This window comes from Phocoena sinus, chromosome 8, assembly GCF_008692025.1.
Source record: "Phocoena sinus isolate mPhoSin1 chromosome 8, mPhoSin1.pri, whole genome shotgun sequence".
NCBI lineage: Eukaryota > Metazoa > Chordata > Mammalia > Artiodactyla > Phocoenidae > Phocoena > Phocoena sinus.
Window position 1 is genome coordinate 61,156,933 of NC_045770.1, and position 22,161 is coordinate 61,179,093.

At 39.3% G+C, this 22,161-nt stretch overlaps 3 protein-coding genes across 3 annotated transcripts; all 3 read right to left on the reverse strand.

Annotated features, from left to right (window-relative positions):
* Window positions 1–732: 732 nt before the first annotated feature.
* On the reverse strand, window positions 733–2,118 carry LOC116757836 (hemoglobin subunit beta). The gene is made up of 3 exons (XM_032640180.1): window positions 1,952–2,118; window positions 1,600–1,822; window positions 733–988 (listed from the first exon to the last, which is right to left on the reverse strand). Exons 1-3 carry the CDS (start codon window positions 2,041–2,043, stop codon window positions 860–862), a joined length of 444 nt encoding a protein of 147 aa, XP_032496071.1. The 5' UTR covers window positions 2,044–2,118; the 3' UTR covers window positions 733–859.
* A 6,221-nt stretch (window positions 2,119–8,339) lies between these two features.
* LOC116757837 (hemoglobin subunit beta) lies at window positions 8,340–9,725 on the reverse strand. The gene is made up of 3 exons (XM_032640181.1): window positions 9,559–9,725; window positions 9,207–9,429; window positions 8,340–8,595 (listed from the first exon to the last, which is right to left on the reverse strand). The coding sequence occupies exons 1-3, from the start codon at window positions 9,648–9,650 to the stop codon at window positions 8,467–8,469; spliced, it is 444 nt and encodes a 147-aa protein (XP_032496072.1). The 5' UTR covers window positions 9,651–9,725; the 3' UTR covers window positions 8,340–8,466.
* Window positions 9,726–13,464: 3,739 nt separating this feature from the next.
* LOC116758332 (hemoglobin subunit epsilon-2-like) lies at window positions 13,465–14,882 on the reverse strand. Its single transcript, XM_032641159.1, is given in 4 exon segments — window positions 13,465–13,565; window positions 13,568–13,592; window positions 14,444–14,666; window positions 14,791–14,882. Coding segments are annotated over 4 exon segments (441 nt in total).
* Window positions 14,883–22,161: the final 7,279 nt, after the last annotated feature.

A 22,161-nucleotide genomic window follows, 5' to 3' on the forward strand; every position in this document is an offset into this window, starting at 1 on the left:
ATTACTTCATTTAATAAGTATACAGTTACTGACTATGGAGGACCTACTGTAAAAGGCACAGTAGTCACGTAGGATAGTACAAAATACGCAGAAACGCTTATACAGCACGGAGGGTGAGTGTGCTTGATAGGAAGAAAAGTGAAAAGTGGGTGAAGGTGGGTGGGGTGTATGGAAAAATTTCCTTCGGCAATACTGGAAAGCTCATTGAGACCAGGGTCAAAAGATATGTAAGCAGGTGGAATGTGAGCACTGAACTTTTACCTCAAAAGGGAGGGTAGGGTTAATTTTGAGGTCTTTTAGGGCAATTGAGAGAGGGAGGTTATGCCTTAGAACAGGAACATCTGATGTAGTATAGCATTGCTGCCTACAGCATGCAAGCAAGAGAAGTAGGAAAAAAGGAGACATAACAAGACTTTGAGCAATCATTATGTCTCTGACTGAGCACATTAGTTTTTGAGTAATTACTGAAAATGGATCAGAGCATTAACCTGAAGTTTCTCTCTTAGGTTTGAGGTCTACCATAGAGCCCCTGTAATGCCGGTATCCTCTCTATATTTCAAGCCTTCTTGACAGTTTTTATGCTTTAAGATAGAAGTTTCATCCATTACTGACTGTGTATGGCCCCCTTCCTTTTCTCATTTCCCTTGACCTTGACAAAGGCACCCTATCTGCAGACCTTCAGGGACCTTCCCATATCCTTAGGGAAAGAAATGAGTAAAAGGAATCAGGAAATTGTGCTGAAAGTTCTTTATTAGGCAGAAGCCATACCCTTGAGTGTAGACATTATTTCCCCAAGTTCAGAAAATAGAATCTAGGGAAATATGGTCTTCCGATGGTCACCAAGAAATAGGCCAGGATCTCAATGGTACTTGTGGGCCAAGGCAGTAGCCACACCGGCCACCACCTTCTGATAGGCAGACTGAAGCTCCGGGGTGAATTCCTTGCCAAAGTGGCGAGCCAGCACAACCACCAGCACGTTGCCTAGGAGCTGTGTGGAAGAGATAAAATGCAAGAGCATGGTTAGTAGAGGGACCCAGCTTAGAGTATTTAAGTCTCATCCCAAACTGTGTCCCTAGGGTATAAGCAGAAAGGTAGCTGAAGTGTAGGTGTTACTACTGATGTGAACCCATCCATATCAGCCTGAACTTATATTTAGAAATGTTTCTCTCTGCCTTAATCCAGAACGTGTTTTCATTTTTATTCTTTAGGACCATTTCAAGAAGCAATACAACATTTTATCCTCCTTCCTTCAAAGGGAAGAGATAAGAGGAAAATATTAATTAACATTTTTTAAGTGGATAAAAAAATAAAGTCTTTTTTAAAAATTAGACACTCAAAATAAAGTGTGATTTAAAAAGGAGAAGGCATTGCAAGAGAACAAACAGAGGAGAACAAGAATGAATAAGAGGGGGTGATGGTTGTGAGCAAACAGGGTAAAATAAAGTACAATAAACAAAATGGTCCCGAGGAGTCCATAGTGCCGTATCCAGAATACCTCTCTTCCATTCTAAACTGCATCCTGCCATTGAGCCCTCTCCCTATGACATGAGCTTGACCACAAAAAGAAGAAGGAGAACATTGATGGTCCCATAGACTCACCCTGAAGTTCTCAGGATCCACATGCAGCTTGTCACAGTGCAGCTCACTCAGCGCAGCAAACGTACCCTTGAGGTCGTCGAGATGCTTCAGGCCCTCACCAAAGGAGGCTAGCACCTTCTTGCCATGTTTCTTCACGTTAGGGTTTTTCATAACAGCATCAGCAGTGGACAGGTCCCCAAAGGACTCAAAGAACCTCTGAGTCCAGGGGTAGACAACCAGCAGCCTGAGGGGTGAAAACAGCAAAAGGACAGAGGGAGTCAGCACCCGTCAGAATCTCAGGGGCTTTTTCTGTCCCCACGTGCCCAGCTGCCATTCACTCTCCTTAAGCCTGCCTTGTAAGCTGGATACCTACCTGCCCAGGGCCTCACCACCAACTTCCTCCACGTTCACCTTGCCCCATAGGGCAGCGACGGCAGACTTCTCCTCACCAGTCAGATGCACCATGGTGTCTGTTCGTGTAGTTGCTAGTGAACACGGTTGTGTCAGAAGCAAGTGCAAGCAGCCGCTGGCCTCGCTCTTCCTTTTATGCCCAGCTCTGCCTCCTGCCCTCCCTGCTTCTGTGACCAGATTGGCCCAGCCTGGGGTGTGGTTCCACAGGGTGAGGCTTGAATGATGACAGCCATACGTCTCCTTGGCATTCCTGGCACTGACTCCAGACCTTCAGCCCTCTCTCTGGGTATCTCCAGGTCCCACTCATTCCAGCAATACAAATTGCTCCTAAAATCATCATCCTTGGCAAGTTTACTTGTACAGTTTTTAGAATCACAATGTAGTAATCTCTTAGAGACTGCCTCCTCTATTTTCTTAGTACACAAATGAAGAATCTGAGGTCCAGAATGTGGAAGGGATTTGCCCACTGTGATTCAACTGAAGACTCTCTGGATGGATCATATCCTGTGCCTTCAGAATATGCAAAATTATTACAAGGACAGCATGGATAAAACCTCTGCCCTAGTTCTAAGTATGTATCTCTTTTCTTCTCTTGATTGGGATGAAATCCTTCTGGTAAGAAAACAAATATTCATTCATTCATTCATCTACTCATTCATTTTTTTCTTAATTTATGACCAAATAAATAATGGCAGAAAAATAGAAATATGAATCGAGAGGTCCTGTGAGATAGTTCGTCTATTAGGGTTTGGGAATCCATAGATGAAAACAGAGATCTCTCAGTATAGTAAGGAACACAAATAAGTAAAAAATTGATCACAACTCCAAGGTTTTAGTAACCCTGAGGGAAGCAATGTTTTCAAAGCCTAAACAGAGGCATATAACTTGTTTCTTCCTGGACTGACCTGGAAAAGGATCTGGGAGAACAGAGAAGCTTCTCCATGATTTAAAAGGAGGGGTAAAAATGTTGAAAGGCATTCTAACCTTGGCTCAGATTATTTCTTTTCCTCCCCTAGGCCACTAAGAATGCTGTGTTTATAACAATTTCTCTTATTGAAATTCATCACCCATCATTCTATTTTTCTATATATTTTTGTTTGTTTGCTCCTTCTTTTACTAAAATTCATTCCTCTATATGTACAACTTTTCCAATATTCCTTCTCCCTCTTTTCTCTCCATGTAATAAATCCTGTTAACTTCTTAGGCAGGAAAAACTTCTCTATAAGTATAGAGTTCTGCTTCTTACTATTAAAAAATTCAGTGAAAAAAGCAAAAGCAGCAAGCATTTCTGAGCTCAGCATAAGATCTCAAGTGCCCCTATTAGTTATTTTCCCTACTTTTCCTCATCTCTACCTTCTGCATCTTGCCCGCTTCCTGAATTCTCATTTCCTTTCAGTAAGGAAAGGGCCATACCATTTTTACTCACCATGTTTCTCCTACCTTAGAATCTCCTGATTCGGGCAGCTTGATGTCTAGAATCACCTTTCTCTCTCTTTTGTCATCATTGGCAACACATGTTTAACAAAAATCTCTCATCCTTTCAGCTCTAAGGCTCTGAAACTCCAACTAAAATAATTTTTAGGTGAACTAGAAGAAAAGGACGTCTCTATTTCTCATTGTTCCAAAGAAATACATACAATTCCCACTTTCATTTCTCCATTTTCCAAAATATTTTCTCCATCATTGCTAGATAAAGATTCCTCAACCCTTTGACCTGTCCCAAGCCCCATCAAGCGCTTTGAACAAATTCACTCTGATTATTCTCAGACATGTAAGAAAATCTTGGTTCTTGCTTTGCTATCAGGAGGTTAGGGTAGGATTATATGCCAAAAAAAGATTATCAGGGTAAAAAAGATAGAATTTAAACATTTTCAGTTTATATTCATTCTTTTCTAAAACCTTGAAGCAAAGAGGAACTTACTATTGTGCTATCCTTGGGGAAAAAAATTTTACATGTTGACTTCTGGGGAAAGACGCCTTTCAAATGTTTTAAATGTTAAAAACAAAAACAACCAAAAAAACCAACCCCACATTTGGTTTGACCTTTAGGTTTTGAGTTTCATTTTATTCAACTGAAACCTCTGTTAGCTTTATCATTGTTTTACATTTGTACTCTTTTCAAGACCCTATTTCAGACTCCTGATATCAGAGGTCAGGCATATGTACATGAAAGGACCACTTCTGGGGAAGTTTGGACGTATCTTTTCAAGAAACCTGTGTCATGGAAAACTCATGGAACTTACTAAATAATAGTAGAGAATATGTTTATATTTTCCTGTAAAGAGCCAAATTGTCAAGGCTACAATTTTGCCGTCTTGACTGACAGAAATAGCACCTACTTAAAGACTTCCCCTACCATTTCCTGTTTTCAGAGGTGGTTTCCCTAAATTCTTTTGATTTTAATTTTAATTTAATTAATTTTAATTGAAGTATAGTTGATCTACACTATTATATTAGTTTCAGGTGTACAGCATAGTGATTTATTTAGTACTTTTATAGATTATACTCCATTAAAAGCTATTACAAGATAATGGCTATAACTCCAGTGCTATACAATACATCCTTGTTGCTTATCTATTTTATACATGGTAGTTTGTACCTCTTAATTCCCTACCCCATCCTGACCCTCCCCTCTCATCTCTTCCCACTGCTAACCAATAGTTTGCTCTCTATATCTGTGAGTCTCTTTTTCTTTATTTATATGAATTTGTTTTGTTTTTCAGATTCCACATAAAAGTGACAACATACAGTATTTGCCTCTCTCTGTCTGACTTATTTAACCAAGCATAATACCGTCCAGGTCAATCCATGTTGTTCTTATGGCTGGGTAATATTCTGCTGTATACATATACACCTAAATGCTTCAATTGTGTCTTCTTTCTTTTTTTTTTTTAACATCTTTATTGGAGTTGTGTCTTCTTTCTTATGCCTTCCTCTGCCATGGATGGCCTATGAGCCACTCTTTTGTATGGACAGCTGTGGCAGCCACCACCATCCAAGTCTCAGGGCAAGAGTTGCTGCTTTGTTTCACTGTTGCCACTTGGTATGATCAAAGAGTGAAACAGGTTTCTCCTTCTATTACCATAACCCTGCAGGGACAAGGCTTCAAGTTGTAATAAGGCATAAAAAGCTCAGACATACCAGGCAAATATAAGGAAGAGTGAATAGTGTGATAAACGGTGTATGTTCAGAGCCTCAAGCTCAAATCCAGGCCAGCGCTCAAAGGTTCTGGAACACTTCTCAGGCCCACTGACGCCTTCATCATTGTGAGCTAATTTGTAGTCTGTGCAGGGATCGACAGCATGTCTGCTCTGCTTTGATTCCAGCCGCAGTGAGCACTAAACACACACATGCCTGGCCCCCCCCCCCCCACACACACACATGCTACAAGTCCCCGAGAGAGAGGTTTTTTTTTTCTTTTTCCTTTACTCTAGTCGGTCAAGTTTAACTAATTCCAAATGTTCTATACCAGATGGGCCTAGTCTGAATATAACTAAGAGGATGATTATTAACTTTCTTCAAGAGAATCATGACATTCATCCAGAGATGTGTGGTTTTATCATCTGTTTCAAAATTACTTTTCAGGGAGAACACTTTTGTACATGCTCTAGTGTTCAATTTTAATTCCCCAAGTAGACCATTTCAGCAATCTAATCTATATTTTTCTAGGTAAAGCAGTTATTATTTACTCCACTCCCACATACACAATATCTTAGTTACCACAATTTTGGCATTCTTCCAAAAATAATAAAGTAAAATAAAATATAACAAAATTAATTAAAACCAAATTAAATAAATACAATTAAATAAAGCAAAAATGCTCCATGAAGAGCAGAACTCATAGAAACAGAGGTCACACACACAGAATAGTTTAAGAATAGTATGGTTTAACTCATTTAAAAAGAAACAAAGTCATATTTCTGTCTGTAAAACAATAAATTAAGTATAACCATAACTTTGATAAAGGAATTATATTCTAATTATTACAGAACAGTTAATGTCTCAGTTAGTAACTTCCTTATCAATATTTCCCCTATTGGGCTCAGATTTTCATTCAGAATTAGCTTTGCTTACCTCATAAGTGGGCTATGGTACTGACATATCAAGAGCAAAGGGACAGTCTCTCCCAAGTTAAATTTGGAACTGTACATCTTTAGAGGCAGAATCTTGGCTTCAGTCTGGAAACTGTTTACAAATATGTAAGGCATTAAATCCGAAAGCCAAACCTTCAGGGCCCTTCTCTGAGGCTCAAGAGATGGATAATCTAGAATGTTATGCTGAATTCCCTTGACATTAAATTAGTTTATTTTAAAATGATTATGGAACATAACGCACAGTATTAGTTACTTCACTCTCTCTCTCATCGCCTTCCTTCTCCCCTCCCCTCCCTTTCCCTCTCTCTCTGACTCTCTGGCTCTGGCTCTCTCTCCTTGCCTCCTCTCGCTTTCCATCTCTCTTTCTTCCACACACATACCCCATCTTCATGAACACATACTGAACGTAGTCTATAAAGCAACATGGTAGCAGAAAATAGAAATAACCGTTGGGTAACTTATCACATAAAATTGAAATCAAATATTAAGGGATTAATTTTACTCCTAGACTTTTACAGAAGCTCCACTTTAACAAGGAATGAAAGCATATAACAAGCTGCCAGAGTCTCCTTCCATCCCTTGACCTCCTCACTCCCAACGTGGAGACACCAACACCTAGTATATAGTCATTGTTTGAGCTGGATCCAAGTCTTATCCCAGTGATGTTCTCTTGAATTCTCCAGTATTGGAGATTTTCAGGCCCAACTTCTTGTCTAGATTCATTGGCCAGTTTCAGAGGTGAAGGAACAAAAGAGAGTGTAGTAAGTCTTTATATAGTTTTTATTTTTTATGACCATTTAGAGGGAAGAATGGTACTTTCTTTCCTCATTTCCAGATCGTGAAACCCACAGCCTCTCTTACCCTCTTTCTAATCCTTTGAAAATCTCTTTGTCTCCTAAGGTCTGATTCTTATGATGACTTTTCTGTGCTCAGGAGTGTGAAAGGAAACTTCCTAAAATTCTCCTGAGGCTCCTCTGCTTCTGGGATGTAACCAGGTGGTTCTTAAACATACTGTTGGGATGTAAAGTGTTCTCAGTGCCTACTGTGTGCAATGACCTGAGAAGAAACAAATAAATACTTAAAAAATCTTCTGCCTTCAGTTAATTCACAATATAGCGGTGAAACAGTAAACTGTAATGCATTGTCTATAACCTGGTGGTAAAACAGAATTATTATAAAAACACCTTTTATAGATGGAAGCAACATGTTCTGTTTCAGGTAGTCAGGTAAGTCTAAAATTAATCAACAGGAACATGATATAGATTTAAAGAAATGCATGTAAGTTAGAAGGTTCTCTAAATCCTTCTAATGTTACATTTGACAAAATTAATGCTCAAAGATACTTTATTACCTATGATGACACACACAGCAAATGTCTGATGAGTGGTTTATTTTCCTATATGCTTCCTCAGTGGTTTACTTTCTTTGTGCATTAACACAAAGAAACCCTATGCAATGGTCTATTGTTTGGATTGTCCTCTACTCCCAGGAGTTCTAAGACAAGAAATAATTATTCATTCATTGATTACTTCATTTAATAAGTATACAGTTACTGACTATGGAGGACCTACTGTAAAAGGCACAGTAGTCACGTAGGATAGTACAAAATACGCAGAAACGCTTATACAGCACGGAGGGTGAGTGTGCTTGATAGGAAGAAAAGTGAAAAGTGGGTGAAGGTGGGTGGGGTGTATGGAAAAATTTCCTTCGGCAATACTGGAAAGCTCATTGAGACCAGGGTCAAAAGATATGTAAGCAGGTGGAATGTGAGCACTGAACTTTTACCTCAAAAGGGAGGGTAGGGTTAATTTTGAGGTCTTTTAGGGCAATTGAGAGAGGGAGGTTATGCCTTAGAACAGGAACATCTGATGTAGTATAGCATTGCTGCCTACAGCATGCAAGCAAGAGAAGTAGGAAAAAAGGAGACATAACAAGACTTTGAGCAATCATTATGTCTCTGACTGAGCACATTAGTTTTTGAGTAATTACTGAAAATGGATCAGAGCATTAACCTGAAGTTTCTCTCTTAGGTTTGAGGTCTACCATAGAGCCCCTGTAATGCCGGTATCCTCTCTATATTTCAAGCCTTCTTGACAGTTTTTATGCTTTAAGATAGAAGTTTCATCCATTACTGACTGTGTATGGCCCCCTTCCTTTTCTCACTTCCCTTGACCTTGACAAAGGCACCCTATCTGCAGACCTTCAGGGACCTTCCCATATCCTTAGGGAAAGAAATGAGTAAAAGGAATCAGGAAATTGTGCTGAAAGTTCTTTATTAGGCAGAAGCCATACCCTTGAGTGTAGACATTATTTCCCCAAGTTCAGAAAATAGAATCTAGGGAAATATGGTCTTCCGATGGTCACCAAGAAATAGGCCAGGATCTCAATGGTACTTGTGGGCCAAGGCAGTAGCCACACCGGCCACCACCTTCTGATAGGCAGACTGAAGCTCCGGGGTGAATTCCTTGCCAAAGTGGCGAGCCAGCACAACCACCAGCACGTTGCCTAGGAGCTGTGTGGAAGAGATAAAATGCAAGAGCATGGTTAGTAGAGGGACCCAGCTTAGAGTATTTAAGTCTCATCCCAAACTGTGTCCCTAGGGTATAAGCAGAAAGGTAGCTGAAGTGTAGGTGTTACTACTGATGTGAACCCATCCATATCAGCCTGAACTTATATTTAGAAATGTTTCTCTCTGCCTTAATCCAGAACGTGTTTTCATTTTTATTCTTTAGGACCATTTCAAGAAGCAATACAACATTTTATCCTCCTTCCTTCAAAGGGAAGAGATAAGAGGAAAATATTAATTAACATTTTTTAAGTGGATAAAAAAATAAAGTCTTTTTTAAAAATTAGACACTCAAAATAAAGTGTGATTTAAAAAGGAGAAGGCATTGCAAGAGAACAAACAGAGGAGAACAAGAATGAATAAGAGGGGGTGATGGTTGTGAGCAAACAGGGTAAAATAAAGTACAATAAACAAAATGGTCCCGAGGAGTCCATAGTGCCGTATCCAGAATACCTCTCTTCCATTCTAAACTGCATCCTGCCATTGAGCCCTCTCCCTATGACATGAGCTTGACCACAAAAAGAAGAAGGAGAACATTGATGGTCCCATAGACTCACCCTGAAGTTCTCAGGATCCACATGCAGCTTGTCACAGTGCAGCTCACTCAGCGCAGCAAACGTACCCTTGAGGTCGTCGAGATGCTTCAGGCCCTCACCAAAGGAGGCTAGCACCTTCTTGCCATGTTTCTTCACGTTAGGGTTTTTCATAACAGCATCAGCAGTGGACAGGTCCCCAAAGGACTCAAAGAACCTCTGAGTCCAGGGGTAGACAACCAGCAGCCTGAGGGGTGAAAACAGCAAAAGGACAGAGGGAGTCAGCACCCGTCAGAATCTCAGGGGCTTTTTCTGTCCCCACGTGCCCAGCTGCCATTCACTCTCCTTAAGCCTGCCTTGTAAGCTGGATACCTACCTGCCCAGGGCCTCACCACCAACTTCCTCCACGTTCACCTTGCCCCATAGGGCAGCGACGGCAGACTTCTCCTCACCAGTCAGATGCACCATGGTGTCTGTTCGTGTAGTTGCTAGTGAACACGGTTGTGTCAGAAGCAAGTGCAAGCAGCCGCTGGCCCTGCTCTTCCTTTTAAGCCCCACCCAGCTTCCTGCCCTCCCTGCTTCTGAGAGCAGATTGGCCCAGAGCACAACACAAGTTCATTGGTTTGGGGGAATGTGAGATGCACTCTTGTTCCTCAGTTCCCTTCATCTGTGATTGTCTGGTCCAGTGTGTCGGGACTCAGAAACCCTGCTCTCCCTGTACTTACCTCCCAGCTTCATTTCCTTCATCAGTAGCTTCTACAAATATACTGTCAGTCTCATTTATGCATAAATGTTTTAGTCAACATTGTGGAATGTATCTTACAGTTTAACCCAACCAACTCTTTCAATTCATACATAAGAAAACTGAAACCTAGAAAGCAAAAATTTTATGAAGTTGACTCTATATGGAGCTTCACTTTGTTTCTAGATATGTTTATAAGTGGTTGGAGTGGATAAATATTTTGCCATAGATTTAACTTTCTTTCTCCTTTGTATAATACTTTGGGTCACAAAATTCTTCATTGAAATAAATGTCCTTCATTGAAATAAATGTCCATTAAGAGAAAGAAAAGTAATAAATATTATCTCTCTACCACCTACTGAAATAGGTTTGGGGAGCATGCATTATAATGGGAACAATTTAATGAGAAATAAAGAAAAATATGTGATACCTATTGCATAAGTACTTAAATATATGATGTGACTAAAGAGAGAATGCAAAGGAATTGCAAACAAGATTTATCTTATTCAGCCTGTTAAAGTCTAACAGGGTTTCTGGGAAAACACCAAGTGCAGAAATTTCCACAGCCGGGTCCTCAAGAAAAAAGTGGAGTTGGACCCAGGAATGAAGATTCAAAGCGAAATTCACTCTTTTCTCAATTCAAAATAATACTACAATGGTGTACAAATATATACCCACCAGCATAGCTGGAAAGAAGGAAGGAAGGAAGGAAGGGAGGGAGGGAGGGAGGAAGGAAGAAAGGAAGGAAGGAGGGAGGGAGGAAGGAGGGAGGGAGGGAGGCACAAAGGAAGGAGGGAAGAAGGGAGGGAATGGAAGGAGTAAAAGAAGGGAAAATAATGGAATGAAAGGGAAGGAGGAGGGAAAAGAATATAAAGAAGAGGAGAGATGGACAATTCCAAAATTTTGCAAGGCTGTAGATAAAGAAAAGTTTTTATACTTTGCTAACGATAGTGTAAAACAGTATAATTGCTTTTGAGAATATTTGGTGGTGTCTACTGAAGCAGAATATATGCAGCACCTATGACCTGGCAATTATACTTTTAGATATACAGAAATACTTGCTTGTGTGCATCCAAAGACATGTATAGGAATGCTTATAACATCAATATGCCTCAGAATCTCAATTCGGTAGCAACTTAATTGTTCCTCATTTAGTGGAATAGATAAATTATACTATGGTAAAAGGATGAAATATTATACAACAATGAAAAGAATCTGTATCACATGCTGTAATACAGATTAATTGCACAACATAATGTTGATTAAAAATTACCAGGGATAATAATTCAAATTATATGATTTATATATAGAAAGATGGACAGTGTGACTGTAATTCAGATGACCAGGGGGGAATGTTATATGATAGGAAGTTGCTATGAACAATCTTTACACTATGTTACAGTTTCTTTTTCTTTAACCTGAAAGTCAAATAAAACTTGAAAAATTCAAGGACTGGAGCGACATGATTTGATTTGTATTATTTTGGCTTCAGTGGACATGGGGGTAAAATAAATGAGAGACAAATAGGATGATATTGTGTTAGGGAGGGAAGTTAAAACATCTCTATTTTCAGGCTTGAGCAATTGATGATGGGATAGTCATTAAGAAGGGGAACACAAAAAGAAGCGTCAGTTAGCAGGAGTAAATTGGGAAAAGATCAGGAGTTCAGTCTTGGACATACTGTATTTGTTGTACTTTTGAGCAATCCAAAATGGGATATTAAGCAAATAGTTAGATATCTAGTTCTGAAGCTCAGAAATAATGCAATCAGCTCAAGAATATACAATGAAACAGGGCACAGGGCTTCCCTGCTGGCGCAGTGGTTCAGAGTCCGCCCGCCAATGCCAATGTTCGTGCCCTGGTCCGGGAAGATCCCACATGCCGCGGAGTGGCTGGGCCCGTGAGCCGTGGCCACTGAACCTGCGTGTCCGGAGCCTGTGCTCCACAATGGGAGAGGCCACAACAGTGAGAGGCCCTGTACCGCAAAAAAAAAAAAAAGCAGGGCACAGAGGAACAGATCATAATGCATCATATAAACCACTACCACTACCTTTTCAAAAATGACAGACAATGCACTTTACAAATATCTCCTTGAAACCTTGGAATGTATTCGTGGGGTAGGGATAATTATCCCATTTACAAACAAGGAAATTAATTCTGAAAAATGTTAACTAAATGTTTCAAGCCAATGGGGCAATAATTTGACATTGTCTGTTAATCCAAAAGCCCTGGCTTTTCACTTTATGCCAGGGACTTCAGTATAGAAATTTGAAGTGATTTTTACACAGGTGGCTATGCCCATTGCCAGCTCTAAGTAAGAGACATCTAGGTTTTTTCTTCTTCTGTCAATAGATTTCCTCTTTGCATTCACTAGGCAGGGAACCTGGCTATCCTCCATGACTTCTCCACTCTCTATTTCGCTATGTTTCAAGTCCTGCAGCATCTTTGCCACAGTGGTCCTTTATTTGATTTTTTTCTTAGTACCACTGCTCCTGTCAAGTTTAGTCTTTTACCTATCACTTCATTATACTCACAGCAAATTCCTACGCCCAGATTCAGGGTAGATTCTGCCTTGTCAAGTCTATGCCCACACATGGATCAATTTCCCTAAAATACCCTATTGATTATGTCACTCTGGTGTGCAAGAAACCTCACTGGTAATTTTGTTTGCAGCAATAGCTTCTTTTCCTTCTTTTTCTGGTCTCTCTAGCAGATTCTCTAATTTTATACCACCCCACGGCTTTTAATGGGCCAGTTTCTCCTCTGTCAATTAGACCTGGCATGCTGATTCTTGAATTTATCATTTTCCCTCATAAATGGCCTTTATCTCTACCAATAGAATTAGAAATGTGTTTTAAGTACAGAGCTACCAGGTGATGACAGATTCAAACCAAAGCTGCCAGTTCATATGCTTTAGGGATGTTGCCTTCATTAGTACCATTGAAGATGCTAGGAAAAAGTTGAGAGCAGAGTCCTTTACTGGGTCTCTAAAAAGTACCATCTTCACTGCATTATAGCTGCTAAAAATATGTTTCTTATATTAAATAGAACTGAGCTATAGTCCAAAAAGAACTCTATGCTGAGTTTATACAAATAACAGCCTATACAGGTCCCCTACTTTGTGTCCTAACAACTCACTATCAATAATCATTTTGCATCTCTCAAGAGTAATTCCATTTCCTTCCTTTTTCTAAAGACCTTGTCCAACTCAAGAGTCTAGTTTCCCTTCCTAGGAGTAATTACCCTTTGAAGCCACTCTTACCCCGTAGAATCTTATAAGGGTCCCTTCTCTATCATCCCCAAACTCTCAATCTCCAATATTCTCATTACAATAGGAGTGCTTTCTTTTAGCTGAATCAACTTATAAAAGATAAAGACAGAGAGAAAATACAAGGATATTCCTTACAGAGCATGACTTTTATTTTATTTGTATTATATAGGAGTTAAGTCTGGAGGCAGGGCTCTCTCCCTTCACCTTCAGGAGATGGACTGTTGGGACCCAGGGCCCTCAGGTAGGCACCAACATAGATGGCCAGGCAACTACTGGTACTTGTTGGCCAGAGCATTAGCCACAGCTTCTGTCAGCTTCTGCCAGGGAGCCTGTGTCTTTTGGGTAAATTCCTCGCTGAAGTGGGTTGCAAGACAATCAATATCATGTTGCTTAGAAGCTGGGGATAAAAAGAAGATAGTGCATAGTGAACAGAAGGTCTCAAGCTGCCCTTACAGCAAATAGATATAACATCCATTTCCTTCTTGATAAGAGGTTGAGCAACTTTCATTGTCATGCTCCCACAAAATGCATCATTTTATGCTTGACATTGGCTTCAGTGACTCCCAGTCCTGAACCCCCAATGTGTTCTATCCTTCTCTCATTTTCCCTGCCAACTTCCGACCCCAGAGCATTGCTATGGATTGCTTCTCTCCTTTTTTAAAAGTAGGATTATAGTGCTGGGGCTTGATACGCATAGTCTAAGTCTTCAGATATTGCATACATTCAAATTGTTTGGACACCCATTTGACAAAGAATCCAGTGCTTTGTATACAAGAGCATTTCATCATTGCTGGAGTTGAGAGGACGAGGGGCAAACCATGAAAAAGTCACTCTTACTTTGCCCTGCTTACTCCTGGTTCAAAGCTCAAGAACCATGCAGAAACGTGTTCATCGATTTTTATAGAAAATTTCAGTTATCAAAGGCAAGGTGTTCTTCTCCCTGGCTCAATTTGTATTCTCCAGGCCAAACTACTTAGCTCACTTTTGTCCAGTGCTCTTCACGACATTTATTTTTAAGAAATATCAGATGGCCAGTGGCCTCCACTGGTCATAGCATAATTAATTACTCTACTTGGTCTTACCTTTGACCTTAGGAACAGCCTAACTACCAAAAACAAGCTTTTTCCTGAAATATTACCTCCAAAAAATACCTCTATACGATAAGACTTAAGTACCTGTGTTCCCTACTGTAACCACAGAACAGATACCTGGATGAAAGAACAAAGCACAAGCATGACCAGAACTCACCCTGAAGTTCTCAGAATCCACATCCAGCTTGTCAAAGTGCAGCTCACTTAGATGTGCAAAGGTGCCCTTGAGGTCGTCCATGTGTTTAATGGTATTTCCAAAGGAGGTCAGCACCTTCCTGCCACGGGCCTTGACCTTAGGGTTGCCCATTATCGCAGACTCAGAGCATAAGTTAGCAAAATTGTAAAAGAACCTCTGGGTCCATGGGTAGACAACCAGGAACCTATGGGATGGTCATAGTCACAGAGCAGATGGGAAGTCAGAGTATGTAAGAAACCTGACCAATCCGTCTTTCTGGAAAAATCTCTGCCTTTCTGCCCCCTGTCCTACCTGTGTCCAGTGCTTACCTTCCCAAGCTCTCACCTCCAGCCACCTCTACATTCATCTTGGCCCACAGGCTAGCAACAATATCCTTCTCCTCAGCAGTAAAATGCACCATGGTGTCTGGGAGCTTACTGGTGATCACTAATGGGCCAGAAGCAAGTCTGTGCTGCTGCTTCTCTGCATGGCCCTTTATTCCTCATCTCTTGTCCTCAGGCCCTTACTTCTCCCAATAAAATGAGACTATTTTTCAAAGGTGGGTTGTCACCACCAGGGATGGGACTTGGGCAAGGGAGTGTCGGCTAGATGGACATTTGTGTCTCTGATAGTGTTGGGTGGCTCTGTCAGGGGGATTCTGCTGTCCTCTCTCCTACCATCTACCGTGCAATTCATATCTGAAACTCCCTGCCACCATCCCTGAATTGACCATAAGGCATAAACAGAATTAGGAAGAGTAACAATTAGAACTCTGTTGAGCATTGTATCAGGTGTTTACAAGACATTGTTCTGCTCTTCAGCCAGGGTATAGAAGAAGTCACAGCTCTTCTTGGTTACCAATGCTTCTAAAGCTTATATGGGGCTCATAATTTTATAGTTCTTGTAACCAAGAAAAAAGACCTCAATCCAGAATCTGTTTAGAAATAAGATAGGTAAAAACTGGGTAATTTAGAGAAAAATTGAGCACCACCCCATTGTTGTTGAGTTCTACCAATAATATATGCACTTGCCTGAATAATTTTTTTCACTCTGATTATATGGACAAGTGTCTCTGGCCAATACATGTATCTATGCATTTGTATCAGAGAATACACAACTGGCTGTTGGGGAAATAGGTGTTCCTGTGTTCAGTGAAGAGAGTATTAGAATCCTCTTTGGCAATGGCTATAGAATAATGGAGTTGTCTCTTGTGTGCTGAATCCACACTCTCTGGCTGTGTGTAATGTTTCTTCATATCTAATCAGGCAGAGGCAATCTTCACTGACAGTACTCCACACACCACCGCCACTGTGATCTAAGGTACTTTGGTCTCACGCATCCAAATAAGCATTTACAGGACCAGAAAAGGCACACTTGTAGTGGGAGAGGGAATGGTTCATTTTGTTTCTTCATTTCAGAATTTGTTTTCCTACATTTTGACCTCCAGAAAGCTGGTTTGTTTGTTTCTCCCTGAGATCAATCTTATAAATATATATACATAAAATAATAATAAAAAAAATTATCTCCATGTGTATTTACAGAGGTACTCTAAAATTTAAAAACTTCAACTCGATATATTCAGTATATTATAGATGAATTTCTACTATTAGAAAATAAATCCTTTCTGTCTACTTGATATAGCAAGAGGCTTTTATCTATTCAGCTTGGAAAAGACTTAAATGTAAAATGTGGATAAGAATTGCTAAGTTTCTGGAAGCTGGTTTACCATAAAAGACATGATTATCTGTGAGCTCTCCATCCTAAGCTATGTTAATGTGAGCACTTTGGTACAGATATATGAAGAAAAGAGTTTGAATTAATGCTAAAAGAATTTGCTTCAAGATAAGAGGTCAATGAAATAAAATAAAGAAGAGGGACCTATGACTACAGCTAGGAATCCCAGTCACACTCAGGTGTGGGTTTGGCCTGCCGGGGTGGATCCAGGTACTTGATGTTTGGTGGTCCTGACCCCCATCTTCAGCAGAGTATGTGCACCCTGCAAGCCCCCAGACTCAGGGGCATCTGCAATTCTGAGTGTCGTGGAATAACCACCCATTTTTCCAGGAAACCAGGCAACAGTTCTGGAAGTTACCTCTAACTCCTGTTTTTCTCTCACCCTTTTTAGATAATCACTCTTTCTGAGCAGTTTACAATGATCTCTCTTCATAAATGCTGTAGCCAATCTGCACACATTTCTCTCCTGATAACAGCAATCAATTTAACATTCCTAGGCAGCTTTCATCACTTTAACCAGACAGTTCTTTAGTAAATCCCACAACAAGTACTTTGGAGTTGACTTTAAAAACAGTTATCCCTTGCTCTGATGTCCAGCCCCTCGCATCCCTAGTCTATCCTCACAAGGTCTGTGACAAACCAGACACCAAAAACAACGGGAACTACGAACCTGCAGCCTGCAAAAAGGAGACCCCAAACACAGTAAAATAAGCAAAATGAGAAGACAGAAAAACACACAGCAGATGAAGGAGCAAGATAAAAATCCACCATACCTAACAAATGAAGAAGAAATGGGCAGTCTACCTGAAAAAGAATTCAGAATAATGATAGTAAAGATGATCCAAACTCTTGGAAATAGAATAGACAAAATGCAAGAAACATTTAACAAGGACCTAGAAGAACTAAAGATGAAACAAGCAGTGATGAACAACACAATAAATGAAATTTAAAATACTCTAGATGGGATCAATAGCACAATAACTGAGGCAGAAGAACGGATAAGTGACCTGGAAGATAAAGTAGTGGGAATAACTATTGCAGAGCAGAATAAAGAAAAAAGAATGAAAAGAACTGAGGACAGTCTCAGAGACCTCTGGGACAAAATTAAATGCACCAACATTCGAATTATAGGGGTTTCAGAAGAAGAAGAGAAAAAGAAAGGGACTGAGAAAATATTTGAAGAGATTATAGTTGAAAACTTCCCTAATATGGGAAAGGAAATAGTTAATCACGTCCAGGAAGCACAGAGAGTCCCATACAGGATAAAACCAAGGAGAAATACGCCAAGACACATATTAATCAAACTGTCAAAAATTAAATACAAAGGAAACATATTAAAAGCAGCAAGGCAAAAACAACAAATAACACACAAGGGAATCCCCATAAGGTTAACAGCTGATCTTTCAGCAGAAACTCTGAAAGCCAGAAGGGACTGGCAAGACATATTTAAAGTGATGAAGGAGAAAAACCTGCAACCAAGATTACTCTACCCAGCAAGGATCTCATTCAGATTTGATGGAGAAATTAAAAACTTTACAGACAAGCAAAAGATGAGAGAGTTCAGCACCACAAAACCAGCTTTACAACAAATGTTAAAGGAACTTCCCTAGGCAAGAAACATAAGAGAAGGAAAAGACCTACAATAACGAACCCAAAACAATTAAGAAAATGGGAATAGGAACACACATATCGATAATTACCTTAAATGTAAATGGATTAAATGCTCCCACCAAAAGACACAGACTGGCTGAATGGATACAAAAACAAGACCCATATATATGCGGTCTACAAGAGACCCACTTCAGACCTAGGGACACATACAGACTGAAAGTAAGGGGATGGAAAAAGATTTCCATGCAAATGGAAACCAAAAGAAAGCTGGGGTAGCAATTCTCATATCAGACAAAATAGACTTTAAAATAAAGACTATTAGAAGAGACAAAGAAGTACACTACATATGATCAAGGGGTTGATCCAAGAAGAAGATATAACAAATTGTTAATATTTATGCACCCAACATAGGAGCACCTCAATACATAAGGCAAATACTAACAGCCATAGAAGGGGAAATCTACAGTAACACATTCATAGTAGGGGACTTTAACACCCTACTTTCACCAATGGACAGATCATCCAAAATGAAAATAAATAAGGAAGCACAAGCTTTAAATAATACATTAAACAAGATGGACTTAATTGATATTTATAGGACATTCCATCCAAAAACAACAGAATACACATTTTTCTCAAGTGCTCATGGAACATTCTCCAGGATAGATCATATCTTGGGTCACAAATCAAGCCTTGGTTAATTTAAGAAAATTGAAATTGTGTCAAGTATCTTTTCCGACCACAATGTTATGAGACTAGATATCAACTATAGGAAAAGATCTGTAAAAAATACAAACACATGGAGGCTAAACAATACACTACTTAATAACCAAGTGATCACTGAAGAAATCAAAGGGAAATCAAAAAATACCTAGAAACAAATGACAATGGAGACACGACGACCCAAAACCTATGAGATGCAGCAAAAGCAGTTTTAAGAGGGAAGTTTATAGCAATACAATCCTACCTTAAGAAACAGGAAACATCTCGAATAAACAACCTAACCTTGCACCTAAAGCAATTAGAGAAAGAAGAAAAAAAAACCCCAAAGTTAGCAGAAGGAAAGAAATCATAAAGATCAGATCAGAAATAAATGAAAAAGAAATGAAGGAAATGATAGAAAAGATCAATAAAACTAAAAGATGGTTCTTTGAGAAGATAAACAAAATTGATAAACCATTAGCCAGACTCATCGAGGAAAAAAAGGGAGAAGACTCAAATCAATAGAATTAGAAATGAAAAGGGAGAAGTAACAACTGACACTGCAGAAATACAAAAGATCATGAGAGATTACTACAAGCAACTCTATGCCAATAAAATGTACAACCTGGAAGAAATGGACAAATTCTTAGAAATGCACAACCTGCCAAGACTGAATCAGGAAGAAATAGAAAATATGAACAGACCAATCACAAGCACTGAAATTGAAACTGTGATTAAAAATCTTCCAACAAACTAAAGCCCAGGACCAGATGGCTTCACAGGCGAATTCTATCAAACATTTAGAGAAGAGCTAACACCTATTCTTCTCAAACTCTTCCAAAATATAGCAGAGGGAGGAACACTCCCAAACTCATTCTACGAGGCCACCATCACCTTGATACCAAAACCAGGCAAGGATGTCACAAAGAAAGAAAACTACAGGCCAATATCACTGATGAATATAGATGCAAAAATCCTCAACAAAATACTAGCAAACAGAATCCAACAGCACATTTAAAGGATCATCCACCATGATCAAGTAGGGTTTATTCCAGGAATGCAAGGATGCTTCAATATATGCAAATCAATCAACGTGATACACCATATTAACAAACTGAAGGAGAAAAACCATATGATCATATCAATAGATGCAGAGAAAGCTTTCGACAAAATTCAACACCCATTTATGATAAAAACCTTCCAGAAAGTAGGCGTAGAGGGAACTTTCTTCAATCTAATAAAGGCAATATATGACAAACCCACAGCCAACATCGTCCTCAAATGTGAAAAACTGAAAGCATTTTCCACTAAGATCCAGAACAAGACAAGGTTGCCCACTCTCACCTCTCTTATTCAACATAGTTTCGGAAGTTTTAGCCACAGCAATCAGAGAAGAAAAGGAAATAAAAGGAATCCAAATCAGAAAAGAAGAAGTAAAGCTGTCACTGTTTGCAGATGATATGATACTCTACATAGAGAATCCTAAAGATGCTACCAGAAAACTACTAGAGCTAATCAATGAATTTGGTAAAACAGCAGGATACAAAATTAATGCACAGAAATCTCTGGCATTCCTATACACTAATGATGAAAAATCTGAAAGTGAAATCAAGAAAACACTCCCATTTACCATTGCAACAAAAAGAATAAAATATCTAGGAATAAACCTACCTATGGAGACAAAATACCTGTATGCAGAAAATTATAAGACACTGATGAAAGAAGTTAAAGACGATACAAATAGATGGAGAGATATACCATGTTCTTGGATTGGAAGAATCAACATTGTGAAAATGACTCTACTACCCAAAGCAATCTACAGATTCAATGCAATCCCTATGAAACTACCAATGGCATTTTTCACAGAGCCTAGAACAAAAAATTTCACAATTTGTATGGAAACACAAAAGACCCTGAATAGCAAAAGCAATCTTGAGAACAAAAAATGGAGCTGGAGGAATCAGGCTCCCTGACTTCAGACTATACTACAAAGCTACAGTAATCAAGACAGTATGGTCCTGGCACAAAAACAGAAATATAGATCAATGGAACAGGATAGAAAGCCCAGAGATAAACACACGCACATATGTTCAGCTTATCTTTGATAAAGGAGGCAGGAAAGTACAGTGGAGAAAGGACAGCCTCTTCAATAAGTGGTGCTGGGAAAACTGGACAGCTACATATAAAAGTATGAGATTAGATCACTCCCTAACACCATACACAAAAATAAGCTCAAAATGGATTAAAGACCTAAATGTAAGGCCAGAAACTATCAAACTCTTAGAGGAAAACATAGGCAGAACACTCTATGACATAAATCACAGCAAGATCCTTTTTGACCCACCTCCTAGAGAAATGGAAATGAAAACAAAAATAAACAAATGGGACCTAATGAAACTTCAAAGCTTTTTGCACAGCAAAGGAAACCATAAACAAGACAAAAAGACAACCCTCAGAATGGGAGAAAATATTTGCATATGAAGCAACTGACAAAGGATTAAACTCCAAAATTTATAAGCAGCTCATGCAGCTCAATAACAAAAAAACAAACAACCCAATCCAAAAATGGGCAGAAGACCTAAATAGACATTTCTCCAAAGAAGATATACAGACTGCCAACAAACACATGAAGGAATGTTCAACATCATTAATCATTAGAGAAATACAAATCAAAACTGCAATGAGATATCATCTCACACCAGTTAGAAGGGCCATCAACAAAAAATCTAGAAACGATAAATGCTCAAGAGGGTGTGGAGAAAAGGGAACCCTCTTGCACTGCTGGTGGGAATGTGAATTGGTACAGCCACTATGGAGAACAGTATGGAGGTTCCTTAAAGAACTACAAATAGAACTACCACATGAGCCAGCAATCCCACTGCTGGGCATATACCCTGAGAAAACCATAATTCAAAAAGGGTCATATACCAAAATGTTCATTGCAGCTCTATTTACAATAGCCAGGAGATGGAAACAACCTAAGTGTCCATCACTGGATGAATGGATAAAGAAGATGTGGCACATATATACAACGGAATATTACCCATCCATAAAAAGAAATGAAATTCAGCTATTTGTAATGAGGTGGATAGACCTTGAGTCTGTCATACAGAGTGAAGTAAGTCAGAAAGAGAAAGACAAATACCGTATCCTAACACATATATATGGAATTTAAGGAAAAAAATGTCATGAAGAACCTAGAGGTAAGACAGGAATAAAGACACAGACCTAGTAGAGAATGGACTTGAGGATATGGGGAGGGGGAAGGGTAAGCTGTGACAAAGCGAGAGAGAGGCATGGACATATGTACACTACCAAATGTAAAATAGCTAGTGGGAAGCAGCTGCATAGCACAGGGAGATCAGTTCGGTGCTTTGTGACCACCTAGAGGGGTGGGATAGGGAGGTTGGGAGGGAGGGAGATGCAAGAGGGAAGAGATATGGGAATATATGTATATGTATAACTGATTCACTTTGTTATAAAGCAGAAACTAACACACCGTTGTAAAGCAATTATACTCCAATAAAGATGTAAAAAAATATAAAAATAAAATTTTAAAAAAAGAGTAAATGATGGAGAAGATACAATATTAATTTTTGATCACTGAACAGAATGTACTTTATTAAAGAGAAGCCGGGCTCTCAAGGCCAAAC

Excerpts from the sequence above, each read along its gene's own strand:
- LOC116757836 (XM_032640180.1), bottom strand. The coding sequence starts at position 2,043 with ATGGTGCATCTGACTGGTGAGGAGAAGTCTGCCGTCGCTGCCCTATGG. Across the intron at positions 1,823-1,951 it reads GGTGGTGAGGCCCTGGGCAG|GCTGCTGGTTGTCTACCCCT; the intron begins GTAGGTATCCAG and ends TTCACCCCTCAG. Across the intron at positions 989-1,599 it reads TGGATCCTGAGAACTTCAGG|CTCCTAGGCAACGTGCTGGT; the intron begins GTGAGTCTATGG and ends TCTTCCACACAG.
- LOC116757837 (XM_032640181.1), bottom strand. The coding sequence starts at position 9,650 with ATGGTGCATCTGACTGGTGAGGAGAAGTCTGCCGTCGCTGCCCTATGG. Across the intron at positions 9,430-9,558 it reads GGTGGTGAGGCCCTGGGCAG|GCTGCTGGTTGTCTACCCCT; the intron begins GTAGGTATCCAG and ends TTCACCCCTCAG. Across the intron at positions 8,596-9,206 it reads TGGATCCTGAGAACTTCAGG|CTCCTAGGCAACGTGCTGGT; the intron begins GTGAGTCTATGG and ends TCTTCCACACAG.